At 36.4% G+C, this 23,258-nt stretch overlaps 1 protein-coding gene across 9 annotated transcripts in view; it reads left to right on the top strand.

Moving 5' to 3' along the window:
• The window catches only part of SMARCA2 (SWI/SNF related BAF chromatin remodeling complex subunit ATPase 2), a 119,271-nt gene that overhangs the window by 92,843 nt on the left and 3,170 nt on the right, over nt 1-23,258 (top strand). For all 9 annotated transcript variants that reach the window (XM_072858982.1, XM_072858980.1, XM_072858984.1 and 6 more), the window contains 3 exons: nt 7,446-7,663; nt 18,440-18,545; nt 19,363-19,464. In XM_072858982.1, coding sequence (XP_072715083.1) covers nt 7,446-7,663; nt 18,440-18,545; nt 19,363-19,464 — 426 coding nt within the window. The remainder of the gene's footprint in view (nt 1-7,445; nt 7,664-18,439; nt 18,546-19,362; nt 19,465-23,258) is intronic.

Genomic DNA, 23,258 nt, shown 5'->3' on the forward strand with positions numbered 1-23,258 from the left:
TCTTAAGTTAGTTACACCTTGTTCAGTCTGTAAATTTTGCTTCTAATTATACTTCCAAAGATACCTGCAACTACTTCCTATGCCAGTGAGTTAACAATGGTTACTCTTTGAGTCATCAGTATGCTGTAAGATTCTGAGTAATCTGAAGGCAATCTGAAATATGCAGGATACCATCTAGTTCAGAATTGCTATTATAACATCCCTTTCAGAATATGTTTGTTTATCATCTGGCAGCTTTCATGCACAATATTTCACAAGTCCATTATATATTGTTCTCCAGTCTTGAATGAGAGAGTTTTTTCACCTTATTTAGAAACAGGCTATTACTCCAAGTGACAAAGAGTTGTTCAGCAGGTGATCTAGCTTTCTGAAAAGAAGGGGAGAAGATTTGGGAAAACAAACAAACAAACAACACCACCACAACAAAACAGTTCAGTGATAAAGAGTAAGAGGTTGATATCAATAGTTTCTGGTATATAATTTGTTTGGATCCCCCCCCCCCCTCTTTCTGCTGCTCCTAGGTTAGGCTGGCTTGGTCAAGAGGCTGTTCAAATTAAATCTCCTTAACAAGACATAAAGTACAGCTGTATGTCAAATGGGAGGGGTAAATCACACTTACTTTTGAAAACTGCACAAGACAACTAGAAATAGTTCTGTAGATCTTTTAAGAGTGTGGCTGAGTATCTGTAGACCACAGAATAGTGATGATTTTCAGTAGTTCCACATTCAGTGTCTTAATACAGTGAGTATGTATTTTCTCAATGCCGATTGGTTAAGCAATTGGTTAAGCAAAGCATCTTTATATAGTCAGCATGATACAGTTCTTCCTTTTTATCACCCAGTTCCTTCCCCCTGTTGGAGCACTTCCCTTGTGCTCCCTGAGCAGGCTGTGGATCCTGGTATCATCAGTAATTATTGTGCTCTTCAGTCTCTCTGTCCACAAAGTTTATGAAAAGCTTATAGGTGCAAAATCAGTTTGAGTGGTTCCATTTAAAATCATTGCTTGCCTTTTGGGGGAGGGACGAATGAGACTAATTACTGATTTATTTTTTTTAACTGGATTTCACTTTTGAATGGAAGAAAACTTATGTCCTTGCCAAGGTGGTTTGCCATAACTTGGAGCAAGTTTATCGGTGCTAGCTCTATGTGATGCTTTACTTTGTAATTGTCACATTAAAATTAAGGTTAAGCATTAAGATATTTTACATTAAGATTAAATATTAGGATATTTTATCTGAAATAGGTTTCTCAGACCAGAAGGAAAACACTGAAGATAAAAGCTTTGATCCTATAAATATTTTAAATAGATACCTTTTTTTTTTAATGTTATACTCTGTGGCTTTGGTTGAGACCATTTCTCTTGAAAGTTAAGTATGTTCTTGCATGATTCTATCAAGTCTTTTTGGCATCAGTCTTTAAATCAAAATGCAAGGAAAAACTATTTATAATTTGCATTACTGTTTTCCTTAATGTCTAATTAGAAATAGGCACCTGGAGTTTCTGTGCAAATAATTAAGCAGCTATTAATAGTTTGCAAATGCAAAACAGAAGACAATCTATCTTCTCCCGCTTCTCAAAAAGAAGCAAGTTTCAGCGATGTGAAGATGTGGAACCTGAGTGATGAACATATGGCTGAAGGACTCAGTTTCCTTATTTTGTGGAAGTTCAGCATATCTGAGAAGACCATATATTACAAATTTATGTGGTTTTGCAATAATTGCATTTTGTTTGCATTTTTAAAAAAAAATACTTTCATTTCTACTTACATGCTGGATGGAGACTTTTTGGAATATTCCTTATGTGGAAGGGAATGAATCAGGAGTGAAAGCAAGGAAAAACTGGACGTATTCACTAATTCTTTGCCTTTGGCAGATTTTAATCTATACTTTGTTGTAGTTCAGTCCCAGCAAAACTGGTCTGGTAAATGTGTTGTGCAATACTGTCCAGCAAGGAGAGGAAATTAAGTTAAAATAACTCTTCATCAATCCTTATAATTATCTTCAGGTATTTAGTCATTGCACTCTTGATAGAGTATTTTATGCCCTTTCAGCTAATCGTCAAGTATTATGACCTTCTTCACAGTCTTTATGTGTAGTATACTGACCTCTATGCTGTAGCATAGCAAGAGATAATTAGTTACAATGTAAGGGAACTTGCTCTAGAGAGCCAAGAAATAATTACAATGTGTGGAAATTAGGAACAGTCCCAGACATCAGGAATGTCACTGTTGAGAAACTAAGCAGGAGAACTGGATTTTGAAGAGATCTCTTGGAGAAGATTAACTTCAGGTTGGAAAGCTGAATTCTTCATCATTTGTCAGATACAATCTGAGAACAAAAATGTAAAATAAAGAGGGGTAGGATTTCAAATAGAGCAAGATGGGAAAAAAAAGTGGAATTTCTCTTGGAATATTAGTATAGGACTTGAAGGATTATGCTGAAGAGAGAAATTGGTAGGGGCAGGTAGATAACATTTTAGTGCTTTTGACATTTGTTATTAGCCTTCTGTAGGGTTCTTTTACTTCTTTCTTCTCTTCCAAATTTGTAAATGGGAACTTCAATTTGCAAAGCAGTCATCTGTTGTTCATTACTGCATTACTGACATGTTTTTTGGTTTTAAGTGCTTAACAGCCCTTAAGCTTGGTGCCTCTTGGCCAGTAGTCAGAACAATGCCCAGGTAAGTTATTTGTTGTTCCCAGAAAAGCTTATTCTTTTGGTAACTTTGCATGATTGGGTTAGTATTTTATGTTCAGGGAGTTGGGAAGCTGACTTTTTTTTCTGTTCATCTATGGTTTATATGCTTTCTATGGAAACATGGAGGTTAATTAGCATGCTAGCAAATCTGTTCACATGGTAATATTAGTCACAAGAGCTCTCTTCTAACTTTGCAGGTTGGAGAGACGCAGGGCATTGATGTCTGAAGGGAAGGGGGCAAGCTATCTTAATGTTCATTTCGTTAAGATAAAATCAGAGGGGGATGCAGGAAGAGAATTTATGTTCTGTGCCCATTTTCCATTTAATCTGAACATATTTTCAGCATTATCAAGTGGACTTACTACATGGCTCCCTACCACTTTTGTTTTGTGTGTACAGTTTCTTTGACTATAAGTAGTAGCAATAGCTTTCACTATGCCTTAACTTTCTCATAACAATACTATAGTTATCTCCAATCAAAGGAAAAATAACTGCATCTTACAATGTTGTATCACCTAAATATTAGAGACAGGCCTTAGGCACCAAAACTGATTTTATGCTGAGCACCTCCATTGATTCGCTGTGTGACCCCACTTGAGTTAGCTGATTCCTGTAAAATGAATTTAGAACTATTATAAGACTAACATGATTGCTAGCTCACAGAAGGCAGTCGTGAAACAAAAGTCAGAGCTGTAGATATTAGTGCTTATTTGGGTCCGTAATTCTCAATTGAAAAGGTGTTCAGTCGTGGTGCTGTGTCATGCTCTCAAGAAGAAGTTGAGAATACATCCATAATGTCCTGCTCTTCAAATGGAGAAACAAAACAGTTTCCATTTGATCTTTACTTTGTTTCTGTGATGCTCCTGTAGCTGTATCCACGTTCACTAAGAATACTCTCACCTCAAAACAGCTATTTTCCTTTATGAAGAGGAAAATGTTATTGCGAGCAGCAAAAGGAAGGCCAACTGTCTCAGAAGTAACTTCTACTTGCCTTCTGAAAAATCCACTTTTGGGGTTTTTTGGGGGGAGAGGACACTTCTTCTTTTTGGAGGAAAGCAGTTTGGTTTCTTTAATCCATGGTCAGTATGTTCTTTCTTAAAATTCTGGTGCCCTGAGAAGCCTGTGTGCTCGTAGCTCTTTAGCAAGGAAATTGTTTTGTGTACATGGACCAGGATACAGCAAAAAGATTCAGAAAAGCAGGACGATTTTGTCAGTACTGGACTTAACATTGGGTCCTCACAGTTCCACTGCCGTCTCTGCCTTTCATGAGGTCCCCAACCCTTCGCAAAATCTGACATTAAATTTTTACAGCTTTCTTTCAAAAAATGAAGTCTCCAAACTTTATGGTACTCTTTTGTCCTGTTTCCTTAAGGGAAGGAAAGTGTTAAATTTTTATTTGTGTGCTATTTTCCTTGACTCCCTTGCTGTTCACCTCACTAATCCAGAGGCATTTGAGCATGGGAGATGTCTGTGCTATCTTGCGCTCTTGCGCAGCCCATCATCTGTCAGGAACTGGAGATTTGTGTCTGGGATTTGTGTCGTTATCGTACTGGTAAAGGTTTGGAAGGGCATTCTCTTCGGTGTGGCACTTCAGCCCTAGGATAGTAAGCCTTTCTAACAAAGAGCTCAGTCAGATTAATTAGTTTAATAAATATTTTGTTGCTCATACACACATGCATGGATCATATGTGTAGACATATGCACAGAGCGTTAATAACTCTGCTGATAACTGATTTATGTGATACAGTTTTGAGCCATCTTTTGAGGCAGCATAAATCATATAGGTTTAGTTTTAAATATTATTGTTTATGTACAAAATATAAATTTGCCACTTGAGAACTAATGTTAGGAGTCACAATAACATTTTTGGACTGCTGGTATTGTCACACTGATTTTCTAAAGTCTTAAATTAAGGAAAACTCTGCATTTATGTTCATGCGTCTAAATTTTGAAAGCTGAGTATAGTAATCGATACATTACTAGCTAAGTAGACAGTTTAATATTTGTTTGCAGATCTGTAGTATGCTAAGAATTAATTTGCTATCTGCTAGTCACTAATTTTAAGAGTGCAAGAGTATATGTTAGTTTACTTAGGTTTTATTTTTATTCTTTGTCTTTACTCCATTGCTAGATGTAATAATAAAAAAATCTTTTTACTTTTATCTTTTCTGTTTGTCCTGATTTTTTTTTTCCAAAATATTACCTACTCCAAGCAAGAATTTTATGCAGAATTCTAAAACGAGATGTTAGTAAACTCTGTGATGACAGCACCACTGTTATTTTTTTGGTGGTAGAAAATTTGTCAAGCAACCAAAAATATAAATACATTTTAGTTAAGTGAATATCTGAAGTTTTGTGAAGGACAACAAAATGTTACCAAAGTTAGCAAAATGATAATTTGGCTTGGTTTTTTAATTTCTTGTAAATCAGAATAGATTTTTTTGTCAGTTTCAATAACCAAAACCTGAACTGTTCACTGCAGAGCGATAGGAATACATTTTCTGTAATAAATGCATCTTTAAAATGCATGCAACCTATTTCAGTTTTAAAATCATACATGAAATTGTCTAATTGTGCTATTATGATTAAAATGCTAACAAGAATCAGCAGCTGCCCAGCTAAAAATCTAATTTGGATGCCTAGAATAATAAGGGAAGAAATATGATAAGTAGTTGTCAATATTAAAGCAGGCTGAAGGAGGAAGGCTTTGGGCCTTGTAGTAGGTAGAATGAAACAGCAGATTTGAGTATCCACAATCCTTTCAGTATTAAATTTTCAGTAAAATAAAATTACTTGTATATGAAAACATAGCCTTTCCCCAGCTTTCTTTTTTTTCCTGATCAGCTGATGAAGAGACTAGCAGCTCGCTGCTTTGCTGGCTTGTTAATTTTATCCCCACTAACTGTGATTTCCGATAGCCGGCCTGCTGATAGTGGTAAGGTAAATATCCTTTTTCGTTGCCGTCTTGAAGATTCAGTAGAACTACATCACAGGCATGTGTAGGTGTGTAACACATCAAAAGTCAGTGTTCTCTGTATTTCAGCATACAACTGAGTGCTTGAGGAGAGCAATGACATTAACTGTTGACAACCTTGCATGCTGTATTTATTATTAGCTTTTCTAGCTTCCAAGATATGCAGAGAAATTTCCTTTTCTTAATCTTCGTTAGCTGCAGTGGTTTTTTAGTGGGTGTCCTGCTTTAGCCAAATGAGTATTAATGAATTTGTGTGCAGATCATTATTTTTTTTTCCTTCTTTTTTCTTCCTAACTCATCAGATCTCAAGCTTCCTTCATAGGGGTTATCTGAACGCTGTGGAAGCATGATGTAAATTGTCTTTTGATTATTAAGGCCTAGTTTCAGGCTGTCCCTCAGGATTCTGTGTTCGTGTTTGTTCTGTGGATTTGCAAATCGGAGGATGCATAGGAAACAGATTTCAAAATCCCACTGGTGTTTTTAACACGCCAGGTTGTTTTGTGTTGTGCATCAGGTTTTGTTCACAAAACGTTTTTCAAGAGACATTGTACACAATTGAGAAAAATTATGTCTGGGCTGTAATCACTCTTTTTATATTGATTGTTATGCTCACATGATCATAAATATTAGCCATGTTTGGTGCTGTGGAGAAATGAAGGTAATTGCCTTATGATTAGAGCTCTTTCAGCTACGAGAAAGGATTGATTAGCATTTGCATGTACTCAAGGCAATATTGAGAGGCAAAAGGGACAAATATCAACATCAGTTATGTTCTGAGAAAGCATTAATCAGAAAGCCTAGTTTTAAGATTTTTTTTTCTTTTTTTTTTTATTATTATTATTTTTAATTTCAGTTCTCTTATGACCCAGTATTTTTATTTCTTTTCTTTTGTTGGCTTTCCCAAATCGAGAAAAGTTCAGCTTCTTGCTTTATCACATGGATCTGATAGACAGTGTGTAAACAGGTTCCCTTTATTCCTAGTTTGGTTTTTTGTAGTGATTTTTTAATCCCTCTGCAAAGTGCTGCTGGGTCTGGTTAAAAGCACACATCCAGGTAATTGAAACTAGTGTTCATTGTTTGTGACTGTGTGGGGGGTTTGGTGGGGTTTTTTTGGGTTTGCATCCCATGTTATGAGTGCTTTTTACAGTAAAACACTATACTGTCAGTGTTTCTGCCTATCTGTTGGTTACTATTCTAGAAGAAAATGACACATTTTAGAGATGGTTTTAACACTTAGGTGATTTGGAAGTTGCTTAAACTATTTGGAAGAGAAGTTGAGTCATTACTGCATAAAGTATTTGTGTGTTGTTTGTGTGCACATAGAACGGTGTGTGATCTGGCTTTGGGAGCTGAGCGCAGTTTAGACTGTCCCGTTTGAAAAGATGTGATATCGAAGTCTGTTTTGCATGGAGCTACATAAGCCAGAACTGCCACTGACTTGAACAAATGAATGTTTGTTTACACTTACTGACACAGTACCACAGGCCATTATTGTGTGTGAAACTGTGAGTTGGTGTGGAATTCAAGGTTCAGATAAACATGCATCGATTTAAATGATAGTGGGATTCTTAGAACAATTTAATGTTTAGTGTCTCTTTGATTGCCAGTAACTCAATTTGTTGTTGTACTCTTGTTTATAAATAAGCTGAACATTTTGAGTTGAGTTATCTGCATCCTGTGGGGTTGCGGTTTTTTTTGTTTTTAAATACAGTTTGTTATTTCCCTTTGCAATATCTCTTTTGTTTAAAAATCATACTTTTTGAATCCATGGTTGTCAGGCAATTGAAGACGGCAATTTGGAAGAAATGGAAGAGGAAGTCCGGCTTAAAAAACGGAAGAGACGAAGAAATGTGGATAAAGATTCTGGGAAGGAGGATGGAGAGAAAGCAAAGAAAAGAAGAGGCAGACCTCCAGCAGAGAAGTTGTCACCCAACCCACCCAAACTGACAAAACAAATGAATGCTATCATTGATACTGTGATAAACTACAAGGACAGGTGAGCTTGGAGATGGTCTCTCTCTGTTGCACATGCTCTCTCCCTCTCTCTCTTACATTTTTAAATGGCTTCGTTTTTGTTTTCAGTCTTTAGAAGGATTTGCTGACACAGCATTTCTGAAAAGTAATTCCACTTAGGGCCTGATCCTGTAAGTCTCACTCTTTGTAGAGGGTTTTTTAAAAACCCATCTGATAGGAAGTTGTTGAAAGACACATACAAAAAGTAGCCATAGAGCTCCTGCTTAGAAATTAAGTCATTCTGCTCAGGAGGTGTGCTTAAGAACATTTAGCTTGAGCAGGATTTTCCTTCCGTTTAGTGGTGCAGAGTGTGTTAAGATTAATCTTTTCAAATACATGGCTACAGATTTATTAATGCAAGTTAACATGGCCTGAAAGACTGCCCAGAAAATGTGGGGCTTGCATCATGAGCCTCTGAGCTGACAAAGGAAAAACTGTAGAAATACTAAGCATAATATGTTGTCCGCAGCTGAGATGGAAGTCTGTTTGTCAAGAAATCCCTATTTTCAGCATAAGAAAATGCTAAATAGCTGGACCTTAGGAAAAAATATTGCTTCTAATCTGGAATGTCATTTGAAGACTTCTGTTTTGTAGGTTTCAAACTGAAAATCATCTATGCTTCGTGAGGAAGAAATTCAGAATTAGTTAATAGCATTTTTGAATCAGACTTGTTAGAGAAAGTTGCATTTTTTAACTCAACTTCTATTTGCCAAAAATCAGTAAAGCCTTCTTGTGTACTTATCCCTTCTTTGCTGTACATCGAATTACTTAAGTCATATAAGGAGCAATTATAAGCTAAATAAATAAAAAATGTATTCAGAGAAAATCAAGACGTATTTGCATTAGGTGACCCGCACAAGTGTAACAATATAATTTTTGCACATAAACAGCTTTCAGTCTGTGACTTAAAAGGGCAAGTTGCACTTCTTCCTTTTTGGGAGCTGCTATTCTGGGTCTGCCTGTACAAGGTTAACTTGGGCAGTATCTGGTGAAGCAGACAGAGTTGTGATGCCTGACTTTTTTGGCACGTAAGTGTTGAAATGAAGCATTTTGTGATCTGTGGGCTCTCTCTAAAGTACATTGAAAAGTTTATTGCATCAGAACAGGATTCACAGCAATGAACACGACAAGCAGGAAGCTGACTACAAAGTCTAGTTTATTCAGCTTGCTGTAACTCTCAACTAACAGAATAGCTGAGAAGGGAGAAGTGTCTAAAGTTCAGGTATTCCAGTCAGGGCTGCAAGGAAGCATCTCTTCATTTTGGATCCCTGGCCTTCAGCCTTCTCCTGAAGCCAAGTGCTTCTGATCAGGACGCCTACTGCTCATTTTTAAAACAGGAAGCAAAGTTATTTCTGCTAGCCTCCAATAGGGGATGGCTACTGATAGTAACTGATAGTTACTGGAGAAGTTAAAGATTTTTGCCTGTCACTTGTGCCCCAGGAAGTTCATATCTGATCTCTGTCAAACAAGTTAACCACTGTGCTGTTATGTAGTGACAAGGCATACTATTCTCTCTCCCAGGAGCCCACATTTATGCAAGACAGAGTTGGTTCCCACTTTAAAAAGTGTATGGAGCTCTATTCTGTTAGGAATTAAAAATGCCTGTTAAACTGAGCTCAGTGCAATGAGCTATGCAGAAGAGTTCCAAGTTCCTGTATTCTGGGTTTTTTTGTGAGCTAGCATCAAACCACCCAATCCTACGAAAGTTGGGACAGAACAGAATTGCAAATTTAGGCATCAGGAAACTTTAATATCTTAAAATCTTTGGGGTTAAGGTTGTTCTAGAGTTTGATGAATGCTTTCAGGATTTGCAGCTTTAGAATTAAGTAGGTTTTAGGTATTGGAACCCTTCAGCTTTGTTGGGGGTTCCTGTTTGTTCAGCTCTGGGCTTTTGTGTGTGTGAAGGCAATTGGGACAAGTATAGAGGGACAGGTTAATTGGAAGAAAAGTAGGCCATGAGCTTCATCTGGGGAAAAAAAAGGTTTTTCATTTATTTAGTATTTGAATGCTTGATATCACCTTTGTCTTTAGCTTAAATTTTCAGTGCTAATAGATGTTTCATCTCTACTTTATGAAAGTCCAGAGGGCTGATCTGGACCATGGAGAGCTGATTGTATCCCAAAAGGTGGTCAGGTGATACCCATCCAAAATCTTACTGACTTTGGCCTGAGTTACTTTGTCAAAACCAATTCTACAATCTTTAAGTTTTGTGCAGTTAATAAGCCAGCAGGCAAAATAATCAAGAGAATGCATTGCTAATAAATCCCTGTGTGCTTTACCTCATTTCCCCTTGCTTTTGAGAAGAGCTCCTTGTACATACAGAACCACTTCTCTGTTCTTGTTAAAATCTTTCTTTTTAAAAAAACATTTTTCCATGGTGCCCACAAAAATCTAGAGTTCCAGTTGGCTGCTTTTGTGTGCGGATTCTGTATAATGTTGATGCAAGGAAGGAGTTTCCAAATACTTTCCTAACTGTCTTGTATTTGACTTCCGTTGTAGGCATTTGGGGACAAGTACAATCCTTTCCTTCCTCATCTAAAAAGCATCCAACACAGTAAGCTGGGTTTGCTACATCTAGCAAAGCTAGAGGCTACAATAATACAAGCAATAAGCTGTAGTAAACTGAAGTTTGAGCTACACAATTACTATGTAAAGGTCAAAATAAGGTTAAACAGACAAATTAGCAACATTTGAGGTAAATGTTCAGTGTAGAGAAATGCAGTGTATGATTCTTTGAAAAGGAAATTCAGAGGTAGATATCCAGCTACTTGCAAACCCGTTAAAGAACTCCATGCAAGACAGTGGAAGTTAGCATTGAGGTTAAATTATTGTTTATCTCTGTCATGTTCTCAGTGCAAATGCAAGCTTTTTCTTTAGATTTTCTTCTTTTATGCAGTACTGTATAGCAACTCTTATATTTCCTTTTATTCCCATCCCACATCCCAACATGATACTGATTTTAATGAAACATTCCCTTAACAATAACTTTAGTAGTTCTTACAGAGCAATTTATACCAACAAGCTGAGTTTCTTTGGATCTTTCTGGAGAACTAGGAACACTGAAGGAGAGAAAACTTCAGTGTTCATGCTGAGATTTGACTTGACTGGCAGCCTAACTGCTTAGTTTCCTGGAATTCTGGTACCTGAGGTGTCTCCCATGTAATAAAGGAGAAAAAGGACAGAAATGTGAGGCACTGTGAAAATGTTCAACTCAGACTGTTTGGACTCCTTTGGTGTGAGAGCTGTTGAGGTCCTTGTCAAGTTGACAGTACTTGGTTCTTGCAGGCTGCTGTGCTTTGGATTTCAGTACTAGGTGATGTGCTTTAAGCTTTTCTTTGTGTAGATAGGCATTTCTTTATCATATCTTTGTATTTATCTTTGTTAATCTTTAAACAAATAGTTGTACCTCAATTCAAAGAACTGTGGGGTAAGTGCCTCAAATCGTTAAGAAGTAAAAATGCTTGTTGAATTCACTGCTGCCTTTTAAACTGCACCTGTGTTCTTATTACTCAGCTTTAAGTATCAAACCATAAAACGTGTTGCCAACTGTAGGTACAGAGCATTACTGTAGATACAGAGCAGTACTACAGGTGCAGAGCCTTTTTTTCCTCTTCTACACTGCTTTGCCATCATAGGTGAAGCTGAGTTAATCTAAGTTTCACCTATAATGGCTTAGAATGGAGAATAAATCTGTAATGAAGCAAAAGTAAGATAGAAGGTCAGAATCCTCTGACTTCTAGTCACCTGATCTAGTGGAAGATGTCCCTGCTCACCCACAGCAGGGAAGTTGTACTAGATAATCTTCAAAAGTCCCTTCTGAGCCAAACCATTCTATGCTTTTAGTAAAGCATTTGTTAGGGTACCACAGGAAAATTATGAGCGAATATGAAAAGAGGAGGAGATCTAATGAGTAAGCTCTCTAATCTGAGTGAAAACAAGGGAAAAAAATCTATCTGAAGGCGCTGTTAAAAAAAGAACTATTAAACTGGAAAGCAGATACCACGAAAGTTCTTGAAGAATTGATGTTGGCATAGATTGTAATATATTACTATATTACTATATAAATTATTACTATATAATATACCAGAATATATACACTACTATATAATATATCATAACATCTTAAAAAATGAGGAGTGTCCTAGCCAAAATATAAAGTTTTAAAATATCAGTATTAGGATGGTATTCATGAAGGACTGGACACAGTTAAGTCTGGAGAAAAGAACTGGCATGAAATACAGTACCTCAGAGTTCATTTTAAGGTACTTACAAACTAAAAATAACAAACTTCTTTTGAGTTGAAAGCTCATCATGTGGAACTGGCAGAAAAAGAATGACCCGGGCAAAGAAATTATTGATCAAAGCTAACTATGAGCCATCGATACTGTCCAGCCATAAGAAAATAGGACCCTGGCCCTGACACTATTGCCTGTGTGGATGAGGAAATACTCATTATATGTGTATGCCATTATATGTGATGCCATTAATGCTTCTGAGTTGCTGTATATAGTATTTGAATACATTTTCCATTCAAGAAAGATTAGTTTACACTGAGACAAGTGTAAATAATTATTTCAATGATAAGCAACATAGGAGAGTCTTGCAAGTGGAAACAGGTTGGTTTGTTTATCTAAACACAGCACAGTCTGGGAGGGGAAGATGATTGCTCTCAGTAAATTCACCTGGGAAAGAAGGAAAGCATAAACACAGGGACAGTGTAGAAGTATGTAAAATACAGAATGGTGATCACAAGGTTATATGAGTGCAAACATTCATGAATACATTCAAGTTGTTAAATAAGAGTTCTGGAACCTTTCCATATGGAATAGTGGGGCAGAAATACCTAGATAGATTTAGGCTTTGTTCCTTGACTAAAAAGCTTTTATATGATTACTTACAATACCAAGGCCCTTGATTCAAGGACCTGGAAACACCTTTCCAGTTACACAGTTGATCCTGATTCTCCATTGTAAAGTATATGCATCATCTTTGCAGACTTCATTTGCAATAATACATTTTAATCTGGGCTTTCATTGCAATTAGTTCTTAAACTAAGATTTAGGTGCCTTTGCAGCAGTGTACCTTGTTCTAATCTTGCAGTGTAAACCACCTGTTTAGAAGAGAGCAAGTTGAAATGCATCAGTCCAGCATTATTGTTACACTTTTTTCCAGTTCTGATGCTTTTAACATATCTTTCCTTCCCTCTAAAATTAGGAATTCCCATAGAAATGGATAATTATAGAATCATGTGTAATATATATGTTATGTTTTCAGAAAGCAAAATTAGTTTGTATGTCCAGTTTAAATGCTTTAGTCTTTTGAAAGCAGGGACAATTTTACTGGAGATAGATTTTCTTTTCAGAATAAGGAATTTGTATGCCAAATTTGAGCCCCAGCTGCTGATTTTGCGTCACGCACATGCAGGCTTAGTCCCTCAAACTATCTTTTTCTTCTTTTGAAGATTTTCCTTTATTTTTTATTTCAAAGGAAGACAAGCTCTAAGTGTAGTTTCCCTTTCCTTATTGTTAAAATTAAGTGCAGAAAAAGAATGATACTTCATACCTTGTAATCCTTCAGTTTCCCCTACAAATCCACTATCCTCTTCTGCCTTGCATCAGTGTTTGATGTTTCCTGTCTAAGTGCCAGTTTCATGCTACTGCTAGTTTGTATTAGCTTTGTTTAGATAGCAACAGCTGACTCCAAGAGTCCCAGGTCGCCAATAGCTCTATTACATACAGTGATTTTCATTTGTGATCTGCTTGCTCTCTGCTCTGTTCGTGAGACTTAAAGTAAGGACTTGCATGGTGTACCAGTTAACTTCACAAAGCCTCCTCCCCATAGCAGGTGGCTGTTGACCATATTTTAATAAAGCTGGTAAGAAAATTGGAGGGTGGGGTTGTTGTGCCCTGTCCATGTTTCCTGCTTGGCAAGAGACTTCCCTTGTCTGTGGTGCTTAGCATTTTGATCACTGCATTGTTAAAGCCAAAATGTTTAAATCTGTGCCCATAATATTCTGATTTTGACAGGACATAGCTCAGGGAGAAAGTATTTTTCTCTGTATGTGAAATGGATTTTATTCAGACTATTTCCAGCTGTTTTCTCAAGTTGCCAGTTTTTAACTGTTGTAAAATGGTGAGTAATGTAATTAGCCATTACTAATTTAACTAGTAATTAATTATGCCAACTGGTACTCTTGAGTATTCAAAGATGCAAAGCAAATAATTCTTATTTATAGCCAAGCCAAAGTTATGGAGTACATAGCCATATGTTAAAACCAGGAATTATATTTTTAAGTATTCACCCACTTCCATTTCAATGATGGGGACAGGTCCACCATGTATTACTGCAGTCAGCTCCAAAAAGGAATAATAATTGAATACATTTAATGAAAATGAATCACCTCCCTACATAGCTGGGTTACTGTTGGAAGTTGTTAAATACAGAGGAACCACATCACTATGTAAGCTCTTTTAATTCCTCTCCCACACACGCTTTTTTTTAAAGACCATCCTTGTAAGTTGCATTTGATTAGCATTTGTAATTTGCATGCTGTGGTTCTGGTTGTGAGTGCTCTGACTAGGGTGAGCGTGCAGGACTCTTCATTCTACCCACTCTAAATTGAATTTCAGTATTTGTTAAAGTGTGAAATTTGCCAGAAATATGAGAACTATCTTGCCGTTTCAGCTTCATAGTTGTCTCTTCTTTTGATTTCAAAGGAGAAGGCGTCTTGATAGGAGTAATACTTTTGAACAGGTCAGTGGTGGCTTGCTTCTGGCCACATACTGCCAAGGAAAACAAATACAATAGAAGCCTTGTACAAATGAGGCCTAATTGTTCCTGCATTTAATTCTACTGAAGATAACCCTGACTAAATGGGTGGAAATATATGCTTGTATGCACTTGTAAGTAGTTTGACAAAAATGAGAGAAAATCAGAAACATTGAGCACAAATATTTTTCTAAGTAAAAATATTTTTAAAATGAGCAGTATTTCTTAATGATTTTTAACTCGCACAACATGCAAGTATTTTTTTATGTGGGCACGCATAGGACTAGCGTGTTGGGCTGATGCAGTAGCAGTGAACTGTCACTCACAGTTCTTTCACAGTTGGGTCTTTTAATTTATTCTGGTCCTTCTTCCCTTCAGCACGTATCCTTCTAGTTGCTAGGCAACCGTAAGTGATTTTTACTGCGCATGATTTTTATGTGGTAGCTGTTGTGGTTATTATTTTCTAATTACAAAAGTGGGGACAGGGATTAAAATCAGAGTTGCATTAATAATTACTAATTTTCTCCTGTTGTATCCGCAACACAGCCATTTGAGATTATGTAAGAAGAGATCACATTAATTTACAGTATAGATGCACATATACAAAGGGAGCAGAAGATAATATTTCTTTGTTCTATCATTTTTATGGAACCTCCTCTCACAGAGTAAGCTGTTATTGATCTGAGTAGACAAAATCGGGCACTAGTCTTCTGTCTGTTGCATATTTTATGCCCTTAATGCTTTTTCTTTCATTGCCTTAAATGATTCTCAGTAATTAATTAGATCAAGCAAAAGCTTGAAGGTTTTCTATGGCATTCTTAGTTTAATAGAATGTGTGAACAAATCACAGTTGGCTAGACTTGTATCTTGAAAATAGGATATTGCTGTTTAATAATTTACTACTGTTATATTTTTAATATAAAATACAATATAAGGGTGGGGGTGTGTATCTAAAAAGAGAAAAAAAATTATATACCCATGAGATAAAAAGCTCTATAATCATCAGGAGCTTTTTTAATAGGACAGATACGATAAACATGTTTTAAAATTTGATCAAAATTAGGTTATTAGTAGCTGTTACCTTTATACTTAAATCATTCTATTTGTTGTTAGACTCTGAAGTGTAGTTGAAGCAACACCAGCATCAGTGGTTTAGTACTTTTTCTCAAACAGATATTTCTGCTAAAAGAAAGCTGCTGAAGTTTAAAACATAGCAATGATAACTTAGTCGGTCTGCATAGCAAATCCAGATTCATACTACACAAAGTTTTGAAAGCAACTTTTCACACTTTTTAAAGGATTAGCTTACATCTATATCATATGTCAGTATATTGCACAGATTTATTAAAATAAAAATTATGTATTAAAATAAATCTGTGATTTATTGTGAAGTCAAGCACACAGAAAAATAGGATATAACAGAAAAAAAGGTGGAAACCTAATGTGAATCCCTCAGGAAGGTACATTACAGTATGGTGTGTAATGGCACGACAGTGTACTACTTTGCTTTGCTTTGCTTTTCGACAGGACCACTGCCTTGCATATACAAGGTGGGCACTGATCACTTATGAATGGCTGAATTCCCCCTGGGCTTCTTTATAATGTTCATAAGGAGTCTGAATGTTTTGCAGATACATAACTTCTTTCACAACATTTTATTCTTATTTTACAAATAAGGAATAGAAACTTAAGTTTTAAGACACCATTTGGGCAGCAGACATCTGGTTTCTCAAGAGTGCTTAAGTGTTCTATAGGTTCAGAACAAATTTCATTGATCTCAGTTGCAGCTGTGAGTACTCGACACTTCTCTTTATTAACAAAAAAAAAATACAGTCCTGAGTGTGCAAAGTAGAAGCACACGTTAGTTTAGTCAGTTGTGTAGTGTGTACTACTTAATGCATTGCTTTTCTTTGTATTGCTTCCAGTTTCTCTTTGAGAGGGTAGTCTGAGATGAAGACAAGTTCTGTCATGTGGCACGACATAGTCATTCACATAGATCATTAACAAGATTGGTACCTTTAAATCCATCATATAAACACCTCCCACTTTGACAGGAGAATTATGAAAGAAATGAATTTTTCTTAACAGGGTGCTAAATAAATTAGATCTGTGAAATTGCTAGTAACTGCCTGGAGTGTGAGATGCAGGTGGTCTGTTGGTGTATCTACCCCAACACCTTTATGACATAGATCGACTTCACTCTCAGCTTCCCTGGACAGAGATGCACAGTACACTGCCTTGTCTCACAGTGCAGCAGCAGCACCCAGAAGTGCGTTCATGCATGTGCCATAATCTTGCCGTAAACTAGGAGGCAGCCTGGCAGTTACTGCTAAGCAGGCAAGGGGAACGGCTTCTGCTGCTGCAAGTCAGACAAAAGTTGTCAGGATGAGACAGAGACTTTTGGTTTCTAGGTTTGTATTGAATGGAAAAATACTCTAGCTGCCAGTTGGTGCCTCAGGTATTGGTTGAACAACACTGATTAGCCAGCTGCAATTAGAACGTTTACATTATTGTCCTCTGAGGCAAGGTATATAAGGACAGCAACGTCCGAGGACTAAACTGAGAACAGTAAGAAATCTTTGATTAGGTGAGCAACAGTTACTTAGGAAATGAGGAAATTCTGTTTATTCCTATTTGTTCATTGGTCTCTCAGGTCCATAAGAAAAATAGTATCTCCTCAAATTCTGTTGCTATTTCAAGCATTAAGAAATGGCTACGATATAACAGGCATTCATGACTTTCATAAAGGGCAGAGCTGTTCAGTGCTTTTTATCATCCTTATCCTCCATGGAGGATACCATCCATCCTTATCCTTAGTTAACCTTCGATTTAGTATTAGTTTAATGTGCCTGATAAGATCCCACACTCCTGTGGAGGGTGACTGCAAGAAAGAAGCTCAGGTGGAGACCAGGACTTGGCAGCCTTCTTGCCCAACTCCTGGGAAGGTTGGGTATCCCTGCATTACCATCCGAAGATGCAAATGAGAAAACAGGGCCTTTTTGGAGTATCTGTGAGAGAAGGAAGCATGTGAATGCGGGCTGGGAAATGCTTGTGAATGCTATGTGCAGTGAATTACAGTTCCTCTCAGCAGAGCTTTTTTTCTGCTACTTTGTGAGAAAAATGACACGCACAGAGGAAAAAAAAAAAAAGGCTAAGCCAGTAAGTGCCATCTACACATTTCCTCTCCAGGCGACTTATAGCCATGTATTATTTGGGAAACCACAAATAAGAAGATTAAAAAAACCCCTCAATTTGGAAGTGTTAAAATAGCTATTAATAAAGGATGAACAATGGGAAATCTGGAAATCTTAGAAATTCTGAACACCTGTAAGTGATAGGTAATGTTCCTAGAGTATGAAAGGTTTTTAGATAACCCATCACTTTATTTCAGATGACTGAAGAAGTACAAATGGCAGTAGTGATTTTCAATACAGTTACAATGATCTTCCCAGAAACCTAACAGTCATTCATAGAAGTTAATAATTTTTTTTTGTTGTAACATCTAGTTAGTCTGATAGCAGTCAGCATCTGGTATAATGGAAGTCAGTATGAACAAATAATTTGCTATGATGAGGAAGTACAAAACAGCTATAAAATGACCAAGAAGAAGATAAACTTACAGTGACAGGAGGGAGACTTGCTAAAAATTATAAAACAAAACTGAAAAAAGGATAAGAGTGTACTTAGCAAACCACTATGGAATTCAGATTCAAATCCTCATCCTGCTTCAATAAAGCCTCCTACACGTATGATCCTATAATGATGGTGATATGTTAGTACAGCAGCACAAAGGATATGTTTTAAATTGTAAATTAATTATCTGTACCAAATTAAAAAATCAGAGCAAGGTTCAATTTCTAATTCTTGGAAAGAAAAAATTGTGATTTTTTTAATTATTATTTTTTTCTTACGATTAGATTGTATGTGTGTGTGTGGTTTTTGTGAGAAAGTTGTAGTAATTCTTCGCATTATGGGTTTGTTTTCTCAACAGTTCAGGACGGCAGCTAAGTGAAGTTTTCATTCAGCTCCCATCTAGGAAAGAATTACCGGAATATTATGAATTGATTAGGAAACCAGTGGACTTCAAAAAGATAAAGGTAAGAACCTTTTTTGGAAGCGGAGATTCTTTCATTTCTTTTTGTTATACAGAAGGGTGAGCATGAAGTTGTCATTAAAATTACAACAACATTAATATTGCATGTACCTGTATTTGTGGCTTAGATTTTACACATTGTTACACACCTTGTTAGGAATTTTGTTTAGTGTATATTGCAGTATATCAGTGTAATTTCAAAGTCAAATCAAAATGTAGCAGTGTGACATGAATGACACTTTCAGAGATGACATCTCAGTGTCTTCTTTGCAAAGACCTAATTGTGAATCTGTAAGCACATCTTTGGTAAAAACACAGTGTTTGCAAAGGTCTCATGGTTCTAGGGGAATATAGTCATCCCTAAACTAGCATCACATCTTGGAACAGCCAGGTCAGAGCCAAACACAGTTTGGCAGATGGGGTTTAGGCAGCTTGTTGCACGTTAGGTGATGTCATAACTCTATGACTGTCATTTGTGTCATAGTTTATTTTGTTTCTGTGCTAGAAAGAAGAAACTGGAACTCCTTTTACCAAAAGAGCTCTGTTTCTCTTGGTTTTGTCCCTTCCAGTTCACACAGCAATTGCTTAATTTTTACTCTATTACCCTGGTGTGTTTTTTTGAGTAATATGTTAACAATACATTTTAAGACTCTGTTTGTTCATTTTAAACAGATACTTGTCTTGATGCTTAGGTAAAATTTTTAAAGAGAAAGCTTTTAATGCATTGGAATCAAATATTAATTCAATGTCCTGTCTGCTGTTTTTCTTTCTGCACCACTGCCCATCCACACTTCTCTTCATTTCCTCAACAAATGCAACAGGAAAGGATTCGCAACCATAAGTATCGGAGTCTTGGAGACTTGGAGAAAGATGTCATGTTGTTGTGTCACAATGCTCAGACATTCAATTTGGAGGGATCACAGGTCTGAATGAACCACTTTGTGTTAAACGTACAGGTTTCCCCTACCTAATGTTTTCAGTGCTTATGGATTATTATATTATGTATATAAACCTGTGTTTTAATTCTTACTTTGAATAGAGAAAAATTCCCAGATTCTTAGAATCATCCAGAATTCACTGGACACAGCTACAGTGTGTCCATGCAGGTTTTGACTCTAATTCTGAGATCATTTTTTTCTGATTTGTGTGTAGTTTAGAGCTGCTGTAAGACTATTTGAATCTATGGTGAAAGGCAGTGCGTGCAGAGTGATACATCAGCTTGGGTTTATCACAGTGGATGATAGAAGGAGCAGATGTAACAGTATGGCTTAGGATGGGATGTTGAGGAAATTTTTTGTAGTGAACTCTTCAGTTCTGCTAATGGAAGATACAAATTCAAAGCCTGTCCAGCAGTAAAGCTTTGCGTATGAATCTTTATACTCTCTGAACCCTCTTTTTTTTTTTAATGTTGAAAGATCAGTGTCCATTTTAAGAGACAGTAATAATAAAACCCAGATGAGTCTCAGAGGTTCAAGAGGCAAAATCTCTCATCTCAAACATGTTTCACACACACGATGTGCTCAGTGCTGTGAATTCAGAACAGGAAACTGACACAAAAGAGAGACTGCAAAATCTGGATGACAGCTAAGAAAGTTGTTGCACAATACAGTGAAACACAGTCTTGGATTCTTATTTTTATAGATGAGGTCCAAATAGTGTGATGCAAACACAATATTAAATTGAAACAGAGAACATGAAGACAACTCCTGTAATGTGCACGAGGAAAAAAAATTATGTTAAAAGAAACCTAAGTAAAAGTAAGCTGAAGGCTGATGCTGCCAATACTAATGCATCCTTCATATTGCTAAACACTACTGATGACCCTTAGGTAAACGGGGGAGTTTATATTAAAAGTTGAGAATTAAAAAATAAAATGAGCATGCAATTAATTATGAAGGATTGTTGAATACAGCTCATAATTTTGTGATTATTTTTGCTATCTAGAGACACAAAATGTTTTCTTCAACATGTATGCGTGGTATGATTACTGTCTTCAGTTATATGGAAACAACCTATACACAAATCAGCTAAAAAATGTTTTAATAAGAAAATTAATGATGATAGGAAGTGTGGGACAAAATTTTGCTACGTGTCCAAATGTAAATTGCCAGTTTACTGCTTAGTCACATAGCAGTAGAACAGCTATAAATACCTAATGATATAAAATGCAAAAAAAAAAAAGAGTGAAGGAGAGCTAATACCAAAAGGTATCACTGAGACTTTAGAAAATGGTAAAATTTGGTAGAGGAGGTAAAAAGAGGCAACGAAAAAATCAGTAGCTAAATGGGAAAAATAATGAAATTGTTCTCATCAAAATGACTCAAGTTGCTAATGGGAGACTGGTCTCTTGTTAGGCAGAGGTGGTAGAATTGACAGGAATAATCCTGAGTGGGCAGAAATGTTCAGTAGATATTGCTGCTTTGTTTGGAAATAACACAACCTGTATCAAGCACTGAATAATACTGTATCAGCAGTATTAATTTTCATTCCAATGTACCAACATTAATTACCAGCGCTAGTATTACTTTTTATAGCATGAAGCCCAAATAGCTCGTATCTAAGATTTTTTTAAGTTTCTTTCTGGTAAGTTCCCATACCATTAATTTTGATTTCCAGTGAATTGTGGGACACTTCTGCAGCAGTCCTCCATTTTTTAAGACTACCTCATGTTCTTTGTAATAGTTTGGGTCCACCGTTGCTCTGACATACCAGTTCACTTCAGTAAACTAGATTATTTGCATGTGCACCCAAAACCAAAAGGCTAATTCAGGCAGTTGTTTAAGTACACAGTGACTTCAAGTGAAATTCTACGTGTTTGTTCTGTTAGTATGATGTATGCTGCTTTTCCTTGGAGCAAAGCAGTTCTGTCTGAGCTGGAACCTTATGAGGGGTTTTCAGGGAGGGACAGACTTTGTGTTTTGAGGCTTTTGTCCTCAATGCAACCTCAGCAATTTGAAAGGTTTTTCATGTTGTAATGGTCAAATGAAACACAGACATGTAAGAGGTTAAAAATAGTATGTGTCTATTGAAACAGAAGATTTGTCATGAATGTTATCATTGTCATGAAGTTCTGTTGTCATTGATTCTCCCTTTTTGAAGGAAGTTCTGCTGTCATTGGTGCTTTGTTTTTTTGAAACCTGTTGGAATTGGATTTTGGTCAAAACAAGAAAACTTTTATTTGCACAGCTTTACCTGAAGCAGCCCCAGCTTTTTTCTGGATCAAAATAGATACTGAATATTACACATAATTCCACATTAAGAAGGTTAAATAATTTTTAAAAACCCTTTCTTTCCCTAGGAAATTCTGTTTAAAAGTCTGGGTCACAGTGATACCTTAAATATGTAGTGACAGGCATAAAAAATATATATATAATGTTGTATGCGTCCTTAATTCTTTTTGTCTTAGGAAAGTGTTTGGTCTGAGAAAGGACAGCAAGGTTAGTTGAAAGAGCCATTCCTAAGAACAATGGAATATGCTAGGCCTATGCATAAGAAAAATAAATGGTCCTCAGGAGGAATTCAGGGGCTTCTATCGATAGCTGACTTGAAAAGAAGTAGATATAAGAGAAAGTCAATAATCATTTGACTTTGAGGAAGGAAGCTGTGGGGTCTCACAGCCCATTAATGTAAGAGAATAGGAGAAAAGCCTTTTCAAAACATTCATTATCATTACATATATGTCAAGAAATTTTACCATGGTCAAGAGCATGGTCAAACATGTCATAACAAGAAGCACAGCGGTACTTACAGAATGGGGAACAATCTGCAGTGAGAGGTGGTTTTTCTAAAAAGGACTTGGTCAAGTGAAAAAAGACAGATTGTGTATTTCATGTGAATTATTCTGAACAAAGTTTTTCTAATTTGTTTTGTTGAACCTGCGAAGTATTATAGCAGTTTTATCAGTTTTAACATACAGATTGTATAATGGCAGCCAAAAATCCTTCCATTGTCTTTCTTGCAAATACCCAGTGTCCTTTTATACAAGAAAGCCTGTAATTTAGCCAAAGGAGTATTATGACAGCCAAGGTAGTTCAAGTGATGATGATGATAAAAACAAATACAATCTATGACTCTTGTACACTTCTATTAACTATTCTTAATTATCTAGTGCTGAATTGTCCAGTGCTTGGCTTCTGACATTTTACAAAACAAAATGTGTAAGTCCCTTTCTTGAGGTGATTATGAAGTCCCACATACTCAGCAAGACAACAAGATTTTTATTGTGTTAATCTGAGAAATGTGTTACAAGCCAAACATAGTCTTCTCACTCTTGAGAGTCCGCTCATGCTTGAGGTTAAAGAGAAAATACGGTGTACTCAAGATACTTAGCAAGCTACAGAGCAGGTGCTAAGTTTAGAACAAGCACTGATTCGCCCGCCCCCACCCCCCCCCCCCAGTCTTTTTAGATCTGGGAGGAAGGAAGGAATGAGCTGCTTGATGTAAATTATTTTCCTTGTAGCCACTTTGGATTTCAGAAAAAACTAAGGATAATTAGCATGAGGGTTAGCCATTTGTCATTATCAACTATATTGCTAGACTATAACCCATTTTTTAATTAAGGTGCTTACTGCTGAAGTCTGCAGAAACTGCTGTGGCAGTTTTTCAAGTCTGTTACGATCTAATGAAAATACACAATAGTTCTTGTAGTAATAAAAATAATAAGAAAAACTCTCTAACTGGATATTTTATATATAATATATTTCAAGAGTTGTATTTT

The sequence above is a fragment of the Ciconia boyciana genome, chromosome 4, assembly GCF_034638445.1.
Source record: "Ciconia boyciana chromosome 4, ASM3463844v1, whole genome shotgun sequence".
Lineage (NCBI taxonomy): Eukaryota > Metazoa > Chordata > Aves > Ciconiiformes > Ciconiidae > Ciconia > Ciconia boyciana.